Raw genomic sequence first — 18,365 nt, forward strand, 5'->3', positions numbered from 1 at the left:
ACCACATTTCCTAAGTGTAGGGAACGTGCAAGGCCTAGTTACAAATACACACTGCTGCTCTAGCAGGGTTCTGGTGGCTTTCAAAACATAGAAGACAGGGGCCTTTAGAGGGGTCACAAACTATTTGAATGTAGTAATACCAATTTATATCCACAAGTGTGTTTCCTCTAAAAGATCTCAGTGTCTTACAAACATTAAACCTTACACCACGTTTGTGCATATGATTATAGATAAAAGGAAACAGAGAGAGGTGTAAGTGACTTGCACATTATAGAGTAAATCAGTAGCAGAGTGTGAATAGAACATTAGAGTCCTAGCTCCTAATAAATGGTTCTAACTATTAAAACATGGTATCTCCTGATGTTAAGATGACTAGTAAAATGAAAAATGTATTGGAGTTTTTATTGAACATTACTAGGGAAAATAAATGTTCTCAGTGCTGAATCAGACATTGAGTTTCAATGGTGATAATGGTTAGGATTAGAGACCCAGCACTCTACTCAAATCAGTTGGATCATCTACTAGCATGGAGAGCAAGGAAGACGAGAGTTGTTTTAGAACATCCATCTTCCTTACTAACTTAAATAGAGAAAGTAATCAATACAACTTTATTCCATATTTGTTTAGAGACAACCTTGCTCTAAGCTGTGCAGAAATCATCTGTTGCTCTGTGAATTGTATTAAAATACTAATAATTGCCATGAAAAATTATTAGTCTTCTGTTCATAAAATAATAGCAACTCTGTTTCTGTTGTTTTTACAAATGGAAAGTGAAATTTAGAATTTGTTTGCTGCAAGGACTTTGACTGGAATCTAACTATGGCAAAGGACTTCCTAAAACTGTTTCTGGTTAGAACAATGCAGCTTTCACGTGCTTAACTACTGATGACCTGAATGGCTGAGAGCCAGTTGCTTTTGTTTAGCACTGTAGTATGTAGGTGCTGGATGAGTGTGAACACACAGTTTGATTGCTATTCAGGGATATAAAAAATTCTTCACCTACTCTCAGAGCCCCGTGGATTTTTTCATTTCCCCCATATTACTTTATCCTCCATAGCTTTGAGACCCCAAGTCACTTGCTGCCCCTTTTCAGCTGATGACTGATTGTGACGTACTTTGGAGTCTGCAGATTGAGCTGTGGTGCTGACAAGCTGAGTATTACAAGTCATTTGAGCACCCACAAGTGTTAATCTCACTGCCTTCCAATACAAGGAGGGAGGGAGACTGGAATCAGAGGTAAACCACTTGTCTGCCAAAGACAGAGCATGGGTCCCACAAGACTACCCAGAAAAAAATGAATTTTCTAAAATGTTTGTGTGGGGTTTTTTTTTTTGTTACAGTTTCAAGAACCACCTCAGGGTAGGAATCTGAAATCATATTTCCAGTAAATATCATGCATTGCTTCTCCTTTCTTTTGGCCACTCACACGTGCCAACCCTTCCTTCCAAAATATCTTTCCAAGAAAAACCTGCTCCTGATGATTCTTCAGTGTGGTTTGGAAGGGGTTTTTTGTTTTCCCAGTAAAGTAGTCTTGTGTTTGGATGCCAGTGCTTATGAACTGTGCAAAGCTCTGGGACTTTTTTGAGTATTGTATCAGCCATAAAGTCTGAGAGTCCTAGCTGGTAGTGAGAACATGCACATTCACCCACAGCAGCAAGCTCCACTCGTGTGAGTGTTGGAATGAAGTGGCTGTGTGTTCCCCTGTGGTACTAGCAGTATTCCAGTGTCTGCTCTTTGCTCTTTAATTAGGTTCTGAACTCATTTTAGTGTTAATGGACTAACAGTGGGAATGTCTGTTTACTTGCAAGTCGTAAAAAGAAGCAGAGCTGGAACTCAACTCTGGGGGCTGATTCTGTACTACTATGGAGTAGGGAATGTGTGCATGTATAATTTGTACATCCCTCCCCACTGCGTTCTTTGTCACTGCTGGTGACATCCAGTCTTGATCTGAAGACTTCAAAAGGAGAATCCACCACTTCTCTTGGTAGTTTGTTCCAGTGGTTAATCACCCTCACTGTTAAAAATAAGGTGCATTTTTTTTTTAATTTGTCGGGCATCTGCTTCCAAAAATTGGTTCTTTTTATGTTTTCTTCACTCAGTTGAAGAGCTCTTTAGTACCCATGAAGGCACTTGTACACTGTAATCAAGTCATCTCTCTTTTTGATTGCCACTATTTAAGGCATTTTCGCCAGCCTTCTAATCACTTTTGTGGCTATTTTCTACAGCTGCTTCAGATTTTCCACATCCTTTTTAAAATGTGGACAATAGAACTTCCTGTCGGTCTCACCCCAAAAGTATAACACAATCCAATGGCTGGAAGTTGAAGCTATATAAATTCAGGTGGTAAGTGAGGCGTACATTTTTAACAGTAAGGGTAATTAACCATTGAAACAATTTACTAAAGGTTGTAGTGGATTCTCCATCACTGACCATTTTGAAATCAAGATTGGATTTTTTTTTTCCCTTAAAAGCTCTACTCTAGGAATTATTTTGGGGAAATCCTGTGGCCTGTGCCATACAGGAGGTCAGACTATATGATCACACTGGTCCCTTCTGTCCTTGGAATCTATGAATGACCTATACAGAGGTAAAGTCCCCTCCCTGCTTTTACTCACTACTCTTCTCTTTAGATATCCAAAGATCGCATTGGGCTTTTTTTGCCACAGCATTGTACTGGGAGCTCATGTTGAGTTGCTTGTCAACTGTGATCCCTAAATCCTTTTCAGAGTCACTGCTTTCCCAGACAGACTCCCCTGTTCTGCCAATCTTGGTGCCCTCTGCAGATTTTATCAGCAGCGATTTTATATGTGCTTCGAGGTCATTGAAAATGTTGAATAACGTCAGGTCTACTACCAGTCCCTACAGTACCCTGTTAGATGCATCCTCATTCAATTATGATTCCCCATGGACCTTATGAGGTCTGTCAGTTAGCCAGTTCTTAATCCATTTAACATGTGCCTCCCTACTTTTAATGGTCTTGTATCTTGTTACTCCCTTGCCTACTCCACTCCACCATTAATACCAATCTTCAATGTCCAAATGTCTCTTCTCCCACAAATATCTGTATCATCTTCTACACTCTCTTATACACCCTCCTTCATGAGGTCACTACCCTCTCTCCTCATTCCAATTGTCCTAAAAAAAGCCTGTGACTACAAGAGATCAGTCCGCCAGCGTTGGCTGGGTTGTGGAGTAGGCAAGGTTAGCTATCTACTTATTTTATTTTAAAAAGCTTTTAGATAATTTGATACTGTTGCAAACCATCACTTGTGCAATAGCAACCATTGTTAATCTTTTGCATTAGAAAGATTGTTTTTAAACATGCAAATTTAGAAAATGAAGAGTTGATGCTTAATATTGAAATCTTAGCTCTATTACTTTGTGCTTGTTACAATATTTTTAATTACTCAAGCGGTCTCTGATAGAATAGAATAAATTATGCAACAATAGATGCACATGTAGTATGTTGTAATATATTGTAACTGCAAATAAGTGTTAATACAGTTGTTTCAATTACCAAATTTAAGCACAGAAACCCAAACTGTAATATTCTCATAGCAAAGTTGACATGCTCCATTTGCACATGTATACTTTATTACTAGTTAAGCCATTTTGTATAATTTGTCAGTTAGTGTAACAGGGTGCCTTACTCTCCACCCCACTTTCAGTGGTGGAAATCTCAAAATGTACTTTTAGAATTCTTTTTTAGCTTGGTTTAATCCTGATACTTTAGATTTTTCAGAAGAAAAACCCCCATAAATTAATTTTCCCATATGTGATAATTCAGTTTGTAACCATTAATGGCAATGAACCTTTTAGCTATCTCTGTTTTTCTCTGACGCATTTAGAATTTAGCTTTGTTTGGAGCTGTAAAGAGTAAACTTCCCTTTCAAATTCTTTATGGCCTGTACAGATTCTGATGTAGGTGATGACTTTCTGCCTCCCTCAATTCTCCCTACAGTTTCAATTGGATAAAATATTCTTATTTGTTTCATGTCTTAAACTGTCACATAGTATTGCTATGTCCTGTTAAACAGTTCCCACATACCACGCCAGTGGTGGCTGCATTTCAGTGATAGGCTTAGTAACCCCTGTGTATATATGTTTGTAAAAGTCTTAATTGCACTGTGGAAAAAACCAGGTTATCTCTCTTGTTGCTATTTTTGCCTAGTTGAAAATAAGATATAAATCAAACACCCACAACCTTTTGTGAGGGGTTAGAATACTGAGGGAAAAGTCAAGTTGAGGCTGGGATGCAGTCTTAATAAGAATCAAAATGTAATGGTGAATTCTTTCTCTCTCAATGTTTCTCCTAAGACTCTCTCTGGCCAAAGATTCGGGTTCCACTGAAGGTTGTGAAGACCACAGAAAACAAGCTTAGTAACCGCTTCTTCCCCTATGATGAGATTGAAACGGAGGCAGTCTTGGCCATTGATGATGATATCATCATGTTGACGTCAGATGAACTGCAGTTTGGTTATGAGGTAAGAGGATTACTTTTTTCCTCGCCATGTTATGCTATCTGCCTAACACTGTGTGTGTATATATGAGTATCGCATGGGGAAAAGGGCCAGATGATGAGCTGGTATAAGTCGTCATAGCTCCATTGACGTCAGTAAATCAGTGCCAATTTACGCCCACTGAGGATCTGGCCTAAAAAAGGTTGGGGGCTCATGACTTTTTGAAAAGCCTTTTAACTATGGTAAAATTCTTAGCCAACAGTAAATACCTTGTAAATGGCCTGTCAGTGCCATGAGTCTCCAGAAAATTCTGTATACTTTAGACAAAAGAAATCCCTGCTAGGTGGGAATGGAGTCTATGGCTCTTCAATTTCAGTAACTTCTACTGGCATGCCAAGTCACAGAGGTTTTGCCAAAGTTAATACCTCAGGTCTGTGTCTATGGGAGAGCTTCACAGTAAATAAGGTTCACATGTGTCCATTCTTTATTATTGCCCAACTTGGATTTGGTGGGTCCAACTGTGACAGTTTGTTCTGTGAACAACAGAAATAAATATTGTTACATTGCTCTAGAATATTTTTAGCAGGTAAGCACCTTCAGATAAATGAATGATTCTCAGTAAGCATAACACCTGAGCTATTCTAACAAATGGGAATCAAATGTGACTGAAAATTTTCTGTTTACTGGTCTCTTAGATCAGTAGCCAGCAGTTGCTCCAGTGGATAGTACCTTATCTACACCTCCTTTCTGTATGAAGTAGTGGACAAGGCAAGGTCCAGAGGTTAAGTATTAAGAACAGGAAAGGCCTCCTGAGGGGCAAGTGCTTTAGAACTAGGTGTGGCACAACAAAAAGGGGGATTGATATTGTCTGTCAAATGGGAGATACACAACACACATGGTGGAGGCAGTGAGGACGCAGCGGCTGCTGTTAGTGATGGTATCAACAAATAGAAAAATAGAGTCCAAATCAATTAGCCATGGCATTAGAAGGAAGGTGAAATTTTCAAATCTGTACGTGAATCATCTGTCAAAATGACCACACATTTAAAGGGAAGTAGTGAGTTTCACTCGCTTCTGAAATTTAGATTTTAAAGAAGGGGGTTGAAATTTCTCTTATGGCATTTATTTTCTCCTTCTTTTTTTATATTTGGATATGTGACTAAGTATATAGAATCTGACATTACTATAACACTTGTGTACAAACAACAATGCTCTGTGTTGTGGAAATAGACTTTTTTTCCAAAATCTAGTATTAATAGAAATATTAAGTAAATTAAAATTTTCTTTTAAAACCAGGTCAGGAAAGCGTTTTTTGTTCTGTTTGTTTTTTTAAATGTATGTATGTATTATTTACACTTTGCTGGAGAACGGGAAGTCCAAATAAAATGACACTGGGCTTAATGCGTGAGAGCTGGACTGTGAAACTGATGAGTTAATTTCATTGCCCAGAGTGAAATAACAAAATCAAACAGCATAAAAGACTAGAAAGTAAAATAAATGTTGCAATCTGTTCTCTGTTACTAATCTAACCTGCTAACATAGGGTTTTGTCAAGACGTATAACTTTAGTATCCCTATAATGTGAATCCTTCCCAAGTGAGAGAAACTTTCAGCCAATTACCAGGTTTTGGATTCAAGAAGTTATTTGTGGAAACTTAGATATGTTAACTTAAACAATAACAAATTTTTTTTTTAAGTAGTGGAGTACCACATGTGGTCACAGGGAAATATGCCCCTTGGGAGTGTAACAGTTACACGTTAGTATGTGAGACATGAAAGGAGAACTAAAAAGACAATTGTGGGAAGGATTCTTTATGGCCATGTTGGTCTTTTCTATACTGTGTTTTCCCCTTGATGTTCCCCCCGCATTGCTAATGACAGTTCATCTCCACCATAAGAAAGTCTGCTGCCCTGAGCATTTTAAACTCTGTACTGCATAGAACTGTTCTGAAAAGGGTTAGATAGCAAAGTGGTGATATCACTGACAGCCATCAGAGCCCTATCTATATTAGTGCTTCTACTCTTGCTACTAGCTGTGGGGCTGAACTGGTGATAGTAGTGGTGGAAAGTTTTAGAGGAGAAAAATGTAATGTTAACAGAGCTTTTGACTGGTGTGCAATGTAAACACTGCCTCCATTACCAGTTTAATTCTTATGTCACCAGAAGTCTGGCTCAAACTGAAACAAAAATAAATTCAAGAAAACCTAAAAAGTATCCTAAGTAGTTCCAGAATGAGCCTTCACTACTGGTGGTGCAAAGCTCCGAGGGCTTCTGTTTAAAGACACTACTGCAGGTGATCTTAGGTTGTATTTCAGCAGGAAATCATCATAATCAAAAATAAGGAGCGTGAATATCCAAAGACGTAATACTTTACACTTACATAACAAAGCACTTCACAGGTGTTAAGTCTCTTATGCCTCCATGTTAGGAGATTATTATCCTCATGGGGAAAATTGTGGCAAAAAATAGTGCACGTGACTTCCTCAAGTTTACATTTACTCAGCATCAGGAATTTAAATCCAGTACTCATGATGACCCATCAGCTCAAACCATTAGACCACGTTATCCAGTCCAGGGCTTGTCTGCATGGAGACTTAGTGAAGGGCAAGCCAGTGTGTGACTGTATAGCACACTAGGCTTTTGTGTGCTGAGTTGCCGTGTGTGAAACAGCAGTATGTCAAAGCATACTAGGGAACTTCTAGCACACAGTAGGTGACTTAGTGTTCGGCAGGCTAGTGTACTATAGATTTACACCTTGGCTTGCTGCACAGTGATTCTCCATGTAGAGAAACCCTTATTTGCCTGCTGTGGGCCAGATGCTTGGATTTCAGGACTGCCTGAGTAACAGCTTGCATGGGTGAATTTAGCTGTTTCGATACAGCATTACTTTGTCTGGGAGACATATTTTGCAGTCCCCCAGTTTAACTGTAAAACCATTCTAGTTTAATACACTGCCATACAGATAGAATAGTAAAATACCTCATCAAACATGTAACTGAAGCAAACCCAAGGCTAGTTTGAATCAATATATTTTTAGATTACTAGTTTTTTTAAAAATGCTGAATCATACAAAAGTATGGCAACTTATTTTACTTATACAATTTTTCCTCTTAAGGCAGCGGGGGTGATAAGTTCCTGCTCTCCAGCCCAGAAATCAGGGACTGCAGATTGATCTTCTCTGGCCCTGAGTGTCTTTGACTTGCTTGACAGGCCTGAACTGGCTACCAGATGTTTAAATTGTCCTCAGCCTGTGATAATTTATTTATCTGTTTATGTATTTTACCAGGAAAGTATCTCTTGAGTTCTTGACTCATTTGCAGGGGAATCCAGAGGGAATAGTAGCAGCATATAATGTTACAAGAAAGTTTTCTTTTAAAAGTACGTCTGCTTCTGCTTCAGTCACAAGAAGCATTTGGAAACGTGACATTTAGTTACTTTCTTCGCTTCTCCCCTCATCCTTGAAATTCTGTTTTTAAACATGTGGCAAAACCCCTCTGTCACACAGACTTATGTGGATGTATAGAGTAGGATCTTAAAAAATAAATTAATAAATAAAACTCAAAACAAAAGCCCCACAAGTTTGATCTCCATACAATTTCTGCCATAAAAAATTGTAGTAACACTCAGTGTCAGGCATTTTTTACTTGTTAAAAGTGAACTTTTACAGTTCAATGATTTATTACATAATGTAAAAACTATAGGCGCAAGCTGTTCCTGTCTGCTGCTGTTATAAGGAGGTATAGGAATACCTAAAATATTGCAAATTGAAATAGGATCTCTGTAGAAACCTGTGACAAAATTTCACCAAAGTAGAGGTAATAACAAACTAAAGTACTAAACGGAACGAGACAACTTTTCTAACCATTCATTAGCCTCTGCTATTTTCATTTCAAGGCAGATTACTAAAAAAGTCAAGAAACTAAATATATTCAGATTATCATAATTAAAAAAAAATTGAGGGGAAATCCATTGGTTTTTACTTTTGAGCAAGGGACTTGGAGCCTGCTCTTTAGGATACAATTGGGTTGTTGCGTGGTCTCAAGGCAAATTGCTTAATCTTTCTGTGCCTCAGTTTGTCCATCTGTAAAACAGGGATGATAATTTCCAAACATGGATTTTTGGGAGGACTTATTAATAAATATTTAGTACTTTACAACTTCAAAGTACTGTATAACCATTTAATATTAAAAGTAATAAGAAAAAAAACTTAAGATGGAATTACTTTATTCCCTCCAAGCTATTTTTACTCTGAAGTCTTTCAGATTGCATGTTATCTGTATATACCTAGGAAAGAGTTGGCCCCAGTTGGTTGGAATTGTAAACATATTGCCTGCTTCTGTTCGATGGTTGTCTTGCCTTACCCCAAGGTTCACTTTGAAGGTCTCAATTTTTCTGCCATACTTCAAAAGTAAAAATCATGGCCTGCTCATTGATGAATTTATTACACCCATTACATCCATATTAATCAAAAAGTGATCTTAATTAAAGTTTTGGATAGCCCCAGTAAAAGGGTGGTTTTTAGTACAATCTTTCTCCCCTTCAAAGCAGGAATAATGTAACCATTTTGCTTTCTAAAAGAGGATTTGTATGTTATGTTATGTTTGGAACCTACATGCCGCCCTTGAGACTTCTCTAACTCTGCTGTTGCGGTAAATTTTTTTTCTTCAAATTGGAATCATGGAAGGCATCCGTTGTCTTGGTCTGGGATTCTTATTTATGTTGTTTAACAGCAACACTAGCGAGAAAAGACTGCCCATGGAGTGTGAGAGAGAAAGATCCAGAGTCCCGATTTATTGCATTTTCCTTACTCCACATAAGAGAGCCACAGCATTTCACTTTTATAGGACTACACTTTATTTCCTTCTTTTGGAACTACTTTATTCTTTCTGCTACTGGTTCTAAAATAGATCAGAAAACTCTTAATTTGGTGCATCCATTGCTCATATCTTTATTACAATAGCAGCTTTCATCCATTGTGCTCTACAAGAAGAAATCACTCAAGCCACCTCTGGAATGGATGGTGGCAGCTGTTTTTTTATTGCACAGCAACATTACACAATAGTTTGGGCCAAGAGGTAAAGCACACTGTATCTAAGTGAAACTACAGAGGGCACTTTAGTGAGACATAATATAAACACTCATTTTGGAATTAGGCTTGGACACTTGGATTAATATCTTGTTTTTGTGTAATAGCTCAGTGGTTTGAGCATTGGCCTGCTAAACCCAGGGTTGTGAGTTCAATCTTTGAGGGGGCCATTTAGGGATGTGGGGCAAAAATTGGGGATTGGTCCTGCTTTGAGCAGGGGGTTGGACTAGATGACCTCCTGAGGTCCCTTCCAACCCTGATATTCTATGATATGCTAGTACCCTAAGATCTTTAATAAGCCCAGATTGTCAGAACTTCTGTTTTGAAATCTCATCTGCAAACTATCCTGATGCCAAAGAAAGATAGGAAGAATAGTAAGAGGCCAGTATGGCTCCATCGGGGCTCTTTAATCACCTGAAAATCAAACAGAAATCCTACAGAAAGTGGAAACATGGACAGATTGCTAAGGAGGAGTACCAAAGAATAGCACAAGCATCTAGGGGACAAAATCAGAAAGACTAAAGCACAATATGAGTTACAACTAGCAAGGGACATAAAAGACAATAAGAGGTTCTATAAATATATTAGAAGCAAGAGAAAGATGGATAGTGTAAGTCTTCTACTTAGCAGGGAAGAAGAGCTAATAATGCACAATGTCAAGAAGGCTGAGGTGTTTAATGCCTGTTTTGTTTCAGTCATCAGTAAAAAGGTTAATGGTGACCAGAGACTTAACACAGTTAATATTAACAACAAGGGGGAAGGAACAGATTAAAGAATATTTCGATAAATTAATGTATTTGAGTTACCCGGGTCTGATGAAATTCATCATACGGTATTTGAGGAACTAGCTGAAGCAATCTCTGCACTATTAGCAATGATCTTTGAGAACTCAGGTCCCAGAAGCCTGAAAAAGAGCAAATTTAGTAGCTGTCTTGAAAAAGGGGAAGCCAAGAGGACACAGGGAATTATAGACCAGTCAGACAAACTTCAATACGTGGGAAAAATATTGGAACAAATTATTAAACCATCATTTTGTAAGCACCTAAAGAATAATAGAGTATAAGGAATAACCAACATGGATTTGTCAAGAACAAATCATGCCACACCAGCTTCCTTCTCTGACAGGGTTACTGGCCTAGTGCAGAGTGGGAGACTGTAGGTGTGATGTATCTTGATTTTGTAAGGCTTTTAATACAGTCCTACTTAACATTCTCATAAGCAAACCATAGAAATGTGGTCTAGATGAATTAATTCAGGTGGGAGCACAATTGGTTGAAGGACCATACTCAGAGTAGTTATTAATGGTTCAAAGTCAAACTGGGGGATGTATCTATTGTCTCTCATTGGGGTCAGTCTTGGGTCCAGTGCTATTCACTATTCTCATTAATGACTTGGATAATGGAACAGAGCGTATTCTTATAACATTTGTGAAGGACAGCAAGCTGGGAGTGGTTGCAAACATTTTGGAGAACAGGAGCTGAATTCAAAATGACCTTGACAAATTGGAGATTTGGTCTTAACTCAACAAGACAAAATTCAGAAAAGACAAGTGAAAAGTACTAGGCTTAGGAAGAAAAAAATCAAATGCACACCTGCAAAGTGGGAAATAACTGACAGGCAGTAGTACTGCTGGAAAGGAGCTGGGGGTTACAGTGGATCACGAGTATGGGTTAGTAATGCGACACAGTTGTGAAAAAAGCTAATATTCTGGGGTATTTTAACAGGAATTTTGTATGTAAGATGTGGGACATAATTGTTCCACTCTACTCAGTACTGGCAAGGTCTCAGCTGGAATACTTTGTCCAGTTCCAGATGCTGCTCTTAAGGAAAAATGTAGACAAATTGGAGAGAGCCCAGAGGAGAGCAACAAAAATGATAAAAGGTTTCGAAAACTTGACTTATGAGGAATAGTTTAAAAAAAAACCTGGGCATGTTTAGTCTTGAGAAAAGGAGACTGAGAGGGAACCTGATAAGTTTTCAAATGTATTAAGGGCTGTTATGAAGAGGACAGTGATCAGTTGTTCTCCATGCCCACTGAAGGTAAGACAAAAAGTAACTGGCTTAATCTGCAGCAAGGAAGATTTAGGTTTACTAGGAAAATCTTTCTAATTATAAGGATAGTTAAGCAGTGGACTAGCCTTCCAAAGGAGGTTGTGGAATCCCCTCATTGAAGGTTTTTAAGAACAGTTTGGATAAATTCCTGTCAGGGATGGTCTAGGTCAGCAGTTCTCAAACTTCATTGTGCCGCAATTTCCTTCTGACAACAAAAAAAATACTACATGCCCACAGGAGGGGGACGGAAGCCTAATCCCACCCGAGCCCTGCCATGCCGGGCTGGGGAGACAAAGCTGAAGCCCCACCACCCCAAGCTTGGGGGCCCAAGCCCAAGGGCTAAAGCCCCAGGTGGTGGCACTTGGGCTTCGGCTTCAGCCCCGGGTCCCAGCAAGTCTAACACCAGCCCTGGCGACCCCATTAGGGGTCCTGACCCACAGTTTGAAAACAATTGGTCTACGTGTACTTGGTCCTACTATAGCTCAGTGGGCTTGATGACCTCTCAAGGACCCCACCAGCCCTACATTTCTAGGATTTTACGAAAGATGGCATGTATAAAAGCATTCATACTCTATCATGCTGAAGCATTGGAACTGTGCTGACAAGTGAGATGAGTACTCCCTACTGAATTGTCAGCACTTAAGGATTTTCTTAAATATCTCCCATCCAAGCCCGACCTTCCTTATCTTTAGAGAAATGTCAAGATCACAAGCCAAAGTGTCAAGGATTCCTAGCAGATTCATACATGGCAGCTAACCCTCAAATCAAAAAAGGACAGTAATACGAAATGAATATTAAGTATAAGGTTAAGTATAAGCTATTGTGAAATCTCCCATAGAAACAGAAGCTGGATGTATTAACTTGACTGTGGAAGTACTTGTATTGATTTGGGCTATGAATTGAAGGTAGCTATCTGGAGTCCTTCCAAGAACAGCCATCGAATGAACTACTGATGAACATTAGGAAAAAACCAACATTTCCATTGAGTTCACTAGCAGTAGTTTTAAAAGCAATCTTTGTTTGAAACAACTGGGTTATATATTTTAGCTGCTGCAGGCTGTCAGTTTCCAGAGGCCAGAAGCTAGTGGTGCGTCCTGCATTGGTGCTTTTAGAAGACTGTAAGCCACCGTCCATAAAACCTAGTTTTTACTTTGTCAAGTGGGACTTTAGCAAATCTCTCACTGAAGGAGCAGCAAAGCTAAAAGGAATATGAAGCAGCCTTTCCTGTGCTACAAGGGCACTGCAGTCCCTTGGGAAGCAGTAGTTGAGTTTAATCCTTCCTTCAGCTGCCTTCAATATGCATGTCATTCTTTGTACAGGAGTTCTTAGCTGTGAGTGTGTGTTACAAATCTGCTGTGTTCTCTCAAATCCTTTGCTGAGCCTCAATAGCTTATGTTGTGGTGCAGTTCAACAGTTGGGGACAGTAGGGTTTTTTAAATTTAAAATGTAATAATTAAAAATATAAGTCCTAGGAAAGTTGCAATAGGACTTGAGTGGGAGGGGGCTGTGAGCTGTATACTTGTTCTGCTGTGCATTGATATTTTGAAACTATGTTATAAAGAAGCAGTGGAATGTAATTTAAGCCTTTGTTGGGTTCTTTGGCAGTCACATAGTTCCTTATCAGCTGATGACACCCAGTTATGACAAAAACTTGAGTGCCTCTTCTCTCTTGAGAGCTATAAAGCTTCCAAAGACATTTTTTGCCTGCAGTAGCCTTCTAATAGAGGGCTCTCTCACATAATTACTTAGATACTACTGAGATCATGCCCTATAATTACTAGGAAAGGTGGTCTTACGGTTAAGGTACTGGTCAGAGTCAGAAGATCTGATTTTCGTTCCTGGTTTCTGTGTGATTTTTGGCATGTCTTATTATCTGTAAAATAGGGATAATAATTTTCCTCCTATGGGGAATTCCAAAAGTATAATCATTGACAGTTGCAAAAGGTGTGGAGATCTTTGAATGGAAAGGGATATAGAAATGTAAAATAGTAGTAATGTACCTACAGTAGAAGCCTATAAAAGACAGTTCAAGAACTAGTACTGACTGTTTTATCTTACTTTACTTTAGTAGAGTTTTTACAGTCCAAGTCATGTCGTTAAAAGGCACTGGCATGTACGAGGTGCCCTGACTAAGGGAATTGCAGATAAATTGCACAATGTGACTTTCAGTAAAATAGCACTCTTGATAACCCTTTTGCTGTGAATCCAGCTTTATGGGTGAATGAAGATGGAATGCTTATGGAATGAAGATGAGGCAGTTAAAGGGAATTCCTTGCTGACATGTAGAAAGAGTGAAACCTGGACATGAATGGTTTAGTTTGCATTTGCATTTGCACCCCACCAATCTGAATCAGAAATATTTGTGGCCCTACGCTATATTTTAAGCTTTAACAGTCAGGCGTCATATCCAAGTGGGTCTGACACTCACTGGGATAAAAATAATGCTGTAAGGTTAAAATTAGTGGCACAAAATAAATGTTACCTTCGTTATTGCCAAATAGAAAATCCCATATATTTCACTAGTATTTGCTCCTAGTAAATAATTTGAACACTGTATCCGTTTTCCCCTCCTGGGAAATTGTGCGTTGTTTAATGTGGCCAGCATCGTGTAGAACGGGGGCTGCATTAATGATGCCCTGTCCCTGTTCTTGCCCACTTGTGTTTGATCCTGTAGTCAGCTGCAGAGTAATGTATGAAGTGACAAGGATGGTATCTTGATTGTATCCAGCTGCCTGGAACAAGTCAAGGGCAAAGATGCCTGTCATGTAGCAATAGCTTCACCAAAGCACCCATTGAAGAATATAAAGAAATATAACATGTAGCTTTTGAACATGTCCCTGTTAAAGGAAAGCGGCGTATTAGACCCAACGTCACTCCTGAGAGCAGATTAGGTTGTAGCCTTAACCACCATGTGTAAAGTTCCATTTTAACCATGCTTGGCTCTTAAACAATGTTAACTCTTTTTGAGCAGAACAGTTGTTCCCTTTAACAGGAAAATTGGTGCTGTTTTCCTGTCTTCTTGCATTAATTAAAGAGCCACATCCACACTTGAAAATGTTGGGTTCTTTTAAAACAAACTCAAAATAAAACAGTTACTTACATGTATTTCCTTCCCAGACTTTCATTATTTCAAAATTCCTTGTTTCTCAGTAGAAGCTTCTTCTAGCACTGTGAATTTTAATGTCACAAATGCTCACATTAGTGTCACAGAATGAACTGAGTAGCAGCAGTTTGAAAGATGAAGCTGTTTAGGATCATTTAAGGAAGCACGTGGGGGCTTGGGGGAAATGAAGGGGCAGAAATAGGTTGAGTCAGGGAAAGCTTCGTAATGGAGAAATTTGTTAGTTTGTGTTATAATTTTTAAGGGAAATGATAGAAGCCTCTTGAGCCATTTAAAACTAGACTGGAGAAAGCAATAGAAAATAAAGAACAATCCTTCAATGGCCCAAGAGAAAAGAACCCTAATAGATTGGAACCCAATAGGCTTTTCCCATCCCTAACTTCTGAATTTAACACCTAACTCAGAGAATTGGCAGTGATGGGAACATGTATAGAAAATGTAAGTTAAATAGCTATACTCTTGTTCAGAGCTATAAAAACTCATCAAAAGATTTTTGTTTACTAAGCAAGAATGAACTGTACAAAGCGTGGGGGCTGAACAGCTATTACACAATGCAAATTTCCCTAAATGTACAGTGCATTCTGCCAAGATCTAAATGCTAGGCTGTCTCACCTGCTTGAGTATTTTTTCCCTGTGGGAGTTGGTGGAGTGGTCCAGGGAACAGTATAAATGTGACTTCTCTAAGTAGCGTCCCTGAATCGTTTCTATTGAGTAAGCTCACTGTTTGTGCCAGTGCTGGCTTTAACACCTCTGTTACTCTCTGCAGGTTTGGCGGGAGTTTCCTGACAGGCTGGTTGGGTATCCAGGTCGCCTGCATCTGTGGGACCATGAGATGAACAAATGGAAGTATGAATCAGAGTGGACCAATGAAGTCTCCATGGTGCTTACTGGAGCAGCTTTTTATCACAAGGTAGCACTGATTTCCAGGATAAATAGGAAGTTTATGGACTAACATTTCTGATAATTTTTCATTTGAGAATTCAAGTCTTCATTTTATTGTACTGCTTTTTTGGTCATTTACTACAGATGGCATTGCAAAACTTTTAAAAGTGGTATAATATTGATGGCACAGAAAGGTATTGTATGAATTGTGTGTGTGGGAGTTAAATAGGAAAAAAAACAAGAAAAATCAATGTATTTTTTTATATCCAGATAGAGCCCACATTGAGCTAGGTACTGTACAAATATATAGGAAGATGTGGTCCCTGCCCTGAAGAGCTTGCAATTTAATATACAACTTTTGGGAAACTCCTGACTTATACTTGAACTTTCAAATGTCTTTCTCAACCCTAATTACCCTAATTATGGCAATGCAATTGTGTTTGTAAATAAAGGACCATATTTTCAGAAGAGATGCTCCTCTCCTTAGGCATCTAAATAAAGTGGTCAGATTTTCAGAAGGGCTCAGCAGCTTCCACTGAGAATAAACTGGGCCCATTTGAAAATCTGGCTCTCATGTTTGACCCCTTTCCCTCTTTGTTGTCTTTTGTCAGTGATGGCCTCTATCCACCTTTTTGTGGAGGCACAAAATATTACCTGATGCATTCTTAGAAAGTGAGAAGGTGCAGGCACCCTAAGAGCAAGCAAGGTGCCTGGAGATGCAGAAGAGACTCCAACAATACACCATATTAAATATTTAAAAGGATGGGGTGTGTTTTTGTCCACATCTGTAGCACTGTTGTTTGGAGTTCATTTCGTGAGGCTATGGTTACAGTTTCTAGAGCAATTCAAAAACCAGTTGCAGACCTTCCGAAAGCTATATTCTCCTGCTCTTGCTATAGAAACACCTATTCTGTCTAGAACTGTTTTGGTGAACTTATAGAAAAACACAATTAAATAGTATAAGTTTGTGGGGCGTGTTACTGCACAGTGAATACAGGATTGCAATTAAAATTTTAAAAGAAGAAAAGCAAATGCAGAAATATTTCCTTTTTCTACACATGGGGTATGGCAAAGAAGACATAGTTGTTGTGCACAAATAGAGAGCCATCTTTGTGTGCCTAGCAGGCTAAAGCTGTGACTGGCTAAAAGGAAGCAGCAACTCTTTCACTTTTAAGGTGAAATGTCACAAATGCAGCTCCAACCGCTAGACTGTGAGGATCAGGGTTTGCTCACATTCCATTCCTTAGTTGTCTGCTGTTCCCAATAACTGGAATATTTTGCAGGGAGGCAGGCAGTCACTGTAAATGTATTTAAAGTTGCATTCTCCTTTCTCCCTTACCTTTCTATCCTGCAGTATTTTAACTACCTTTACACCTACAAAATGCCTGGAGACATCAAGAACTGGGTGGACGCCCACATGAATTGTGAAGATATCGCCATGAATTTTCTAGTGGCAAATGTTACTGGCAAAGCAGTTATTAAGGTCTGATTTTCAGCAGCTTTTATCTGATGTATCTCTCTAATACAAAAATGTCACAAATTGATATGTGAGTTCAGTTTAGTGGGTTTTGAATATCCTCCTTTATCTGCTTTCTTCCTCTTATTTACCTCTGGAATGATTCTGTTTCCCTTCCACAATAGGAATAGACCAGTTCATTGAGACTAGCACGCCAGTTGGGAACACAGGATTGACTATTGATCATTGTGGCTGCCTACACAGAGAGGATAAGTTAAATTATAAAAAAATATTTGTTGAGTTTGCTGGGAGGAAAAAATCTCCAACTATCCTCACCCTGTGTATCTTGACGGGCAACAGCTGATTTATAGGAATGTTAATTGCAAGAATGTTAATTGCAAGATCAGTTTTAAATGAACTTTTTATCCCTGAATTAATTTCCTGACATATTTCGACATGTTTTCAGGTCTGGACATTCACTCTGTACATTCATTTCAAAGTGTGTCAACTTGGAATGAGATTTAGAGGCTGCCAGGCATTACTTCAATTAGCAAGGTCCGCTTTCCCTCCTGTCTATCATCATTTACCGGGACTGGTGGCTGTGTTTCCTAGAAAAGTCTTTAGAAGATAAAGTGTGTGTTTTTTCTGAAAAAGTTTTTGAGCTGTACAAGGGCACTGTAGAGTAATTTGGCACCTCAATGCAATTGGGAGAGTCTTGCAGAGTTTGCCAGTCAGCTATTAACTCAAGTGAGCAAAAGAGCGTCTGTTGGATTAAGGTTACGGTGAAGTATGGGAAGCTATATTTCATCACTGTTATGGCTGCAAGAACAAATGGTGTTTATACAGGGACCTTGGCAGTGAGAAAACAGTCATTAAACAGGAATTAAGGAGCTTGTCATCGCCGCCACTTTTCGGTTACAGAAGGCAAAACCCCTCCAAACCATTTTTATTGGGCCCCTGTGAATTTTGCAGTTAGCCGGGCCAGATGGAGCTGAATGAGGGAATGGCATGGCTTTTTTTAAAGTTTTCAAGAGGGCTCGACTTACACTGCAGGCATGTTCAGAGGCATTGCTCTACTTTCCAACCAAGGGGATTAATATCCCTTCTGTCGTGCCTTTGTGCAGGTGACCCCACGAAAGAAGTTTAAATGTCCAGAGTGCACAGCCATAGATGGATTGTCATTGGACCAGACACACATGGTGGAAAGGTGAGTGGGCCTCCTTTCATTGCTGAGGGTGCCTCACTGTGATTCCCAGGGCCAGTTTCCAGGTCTCTCTGAAATTAGGATTAAAAGTGTCCACTGCCCATA

At 39.1% G+C, this 18,365-nt stretch overlaps 1 protein-coding gene across 3 annotated transcripts in view; it reads left to right on the top strand.

The window, feature by feature from the left end:
- The window catches only part of EXT2 (exostosin glycosyltransferase 2), a 92,755-nt gene that overhangs the window by 65,352 nt on the left and 9,038 nt on the right, over positions 1-18,365 (top strand). For all 3 annotated transcript variants that reach the window (XM_074955313.1, XM_074955315.1, XM_074955314.1), the window contains 4 exons: positions 4,318-4,484; positions 15,485-15,628; positions 16,955-17,083; positions 18,181-18,263. In XM_074955313.1, coding sequence (XP_074811414.1) covers positions 4,318-4,484; positions 15,485-15,628; positions 16,955-17,083; positions 18,181-18,263 — 523 coding nt within the window. The remainder of the gene's footprint in view (positions 1-4,317; positions 4,485-15,484; positions 15,629-16,954; positions 17,084-18,180; positions 18,264-18,365) is intronic.

The sequence above is a fragment of the Natator depressus genome, chromosome 6, assembly GCF_965152275.1.
Source record: "Natator depressus isolate rNatDep1 chromosome 6, rNatDep2.hap1, whole genome shotgun sequence".
NCBI lineage: Eukaryota > Metazoa > Chordata > Testudines > Cheloniidae > Natator > Natator depressus.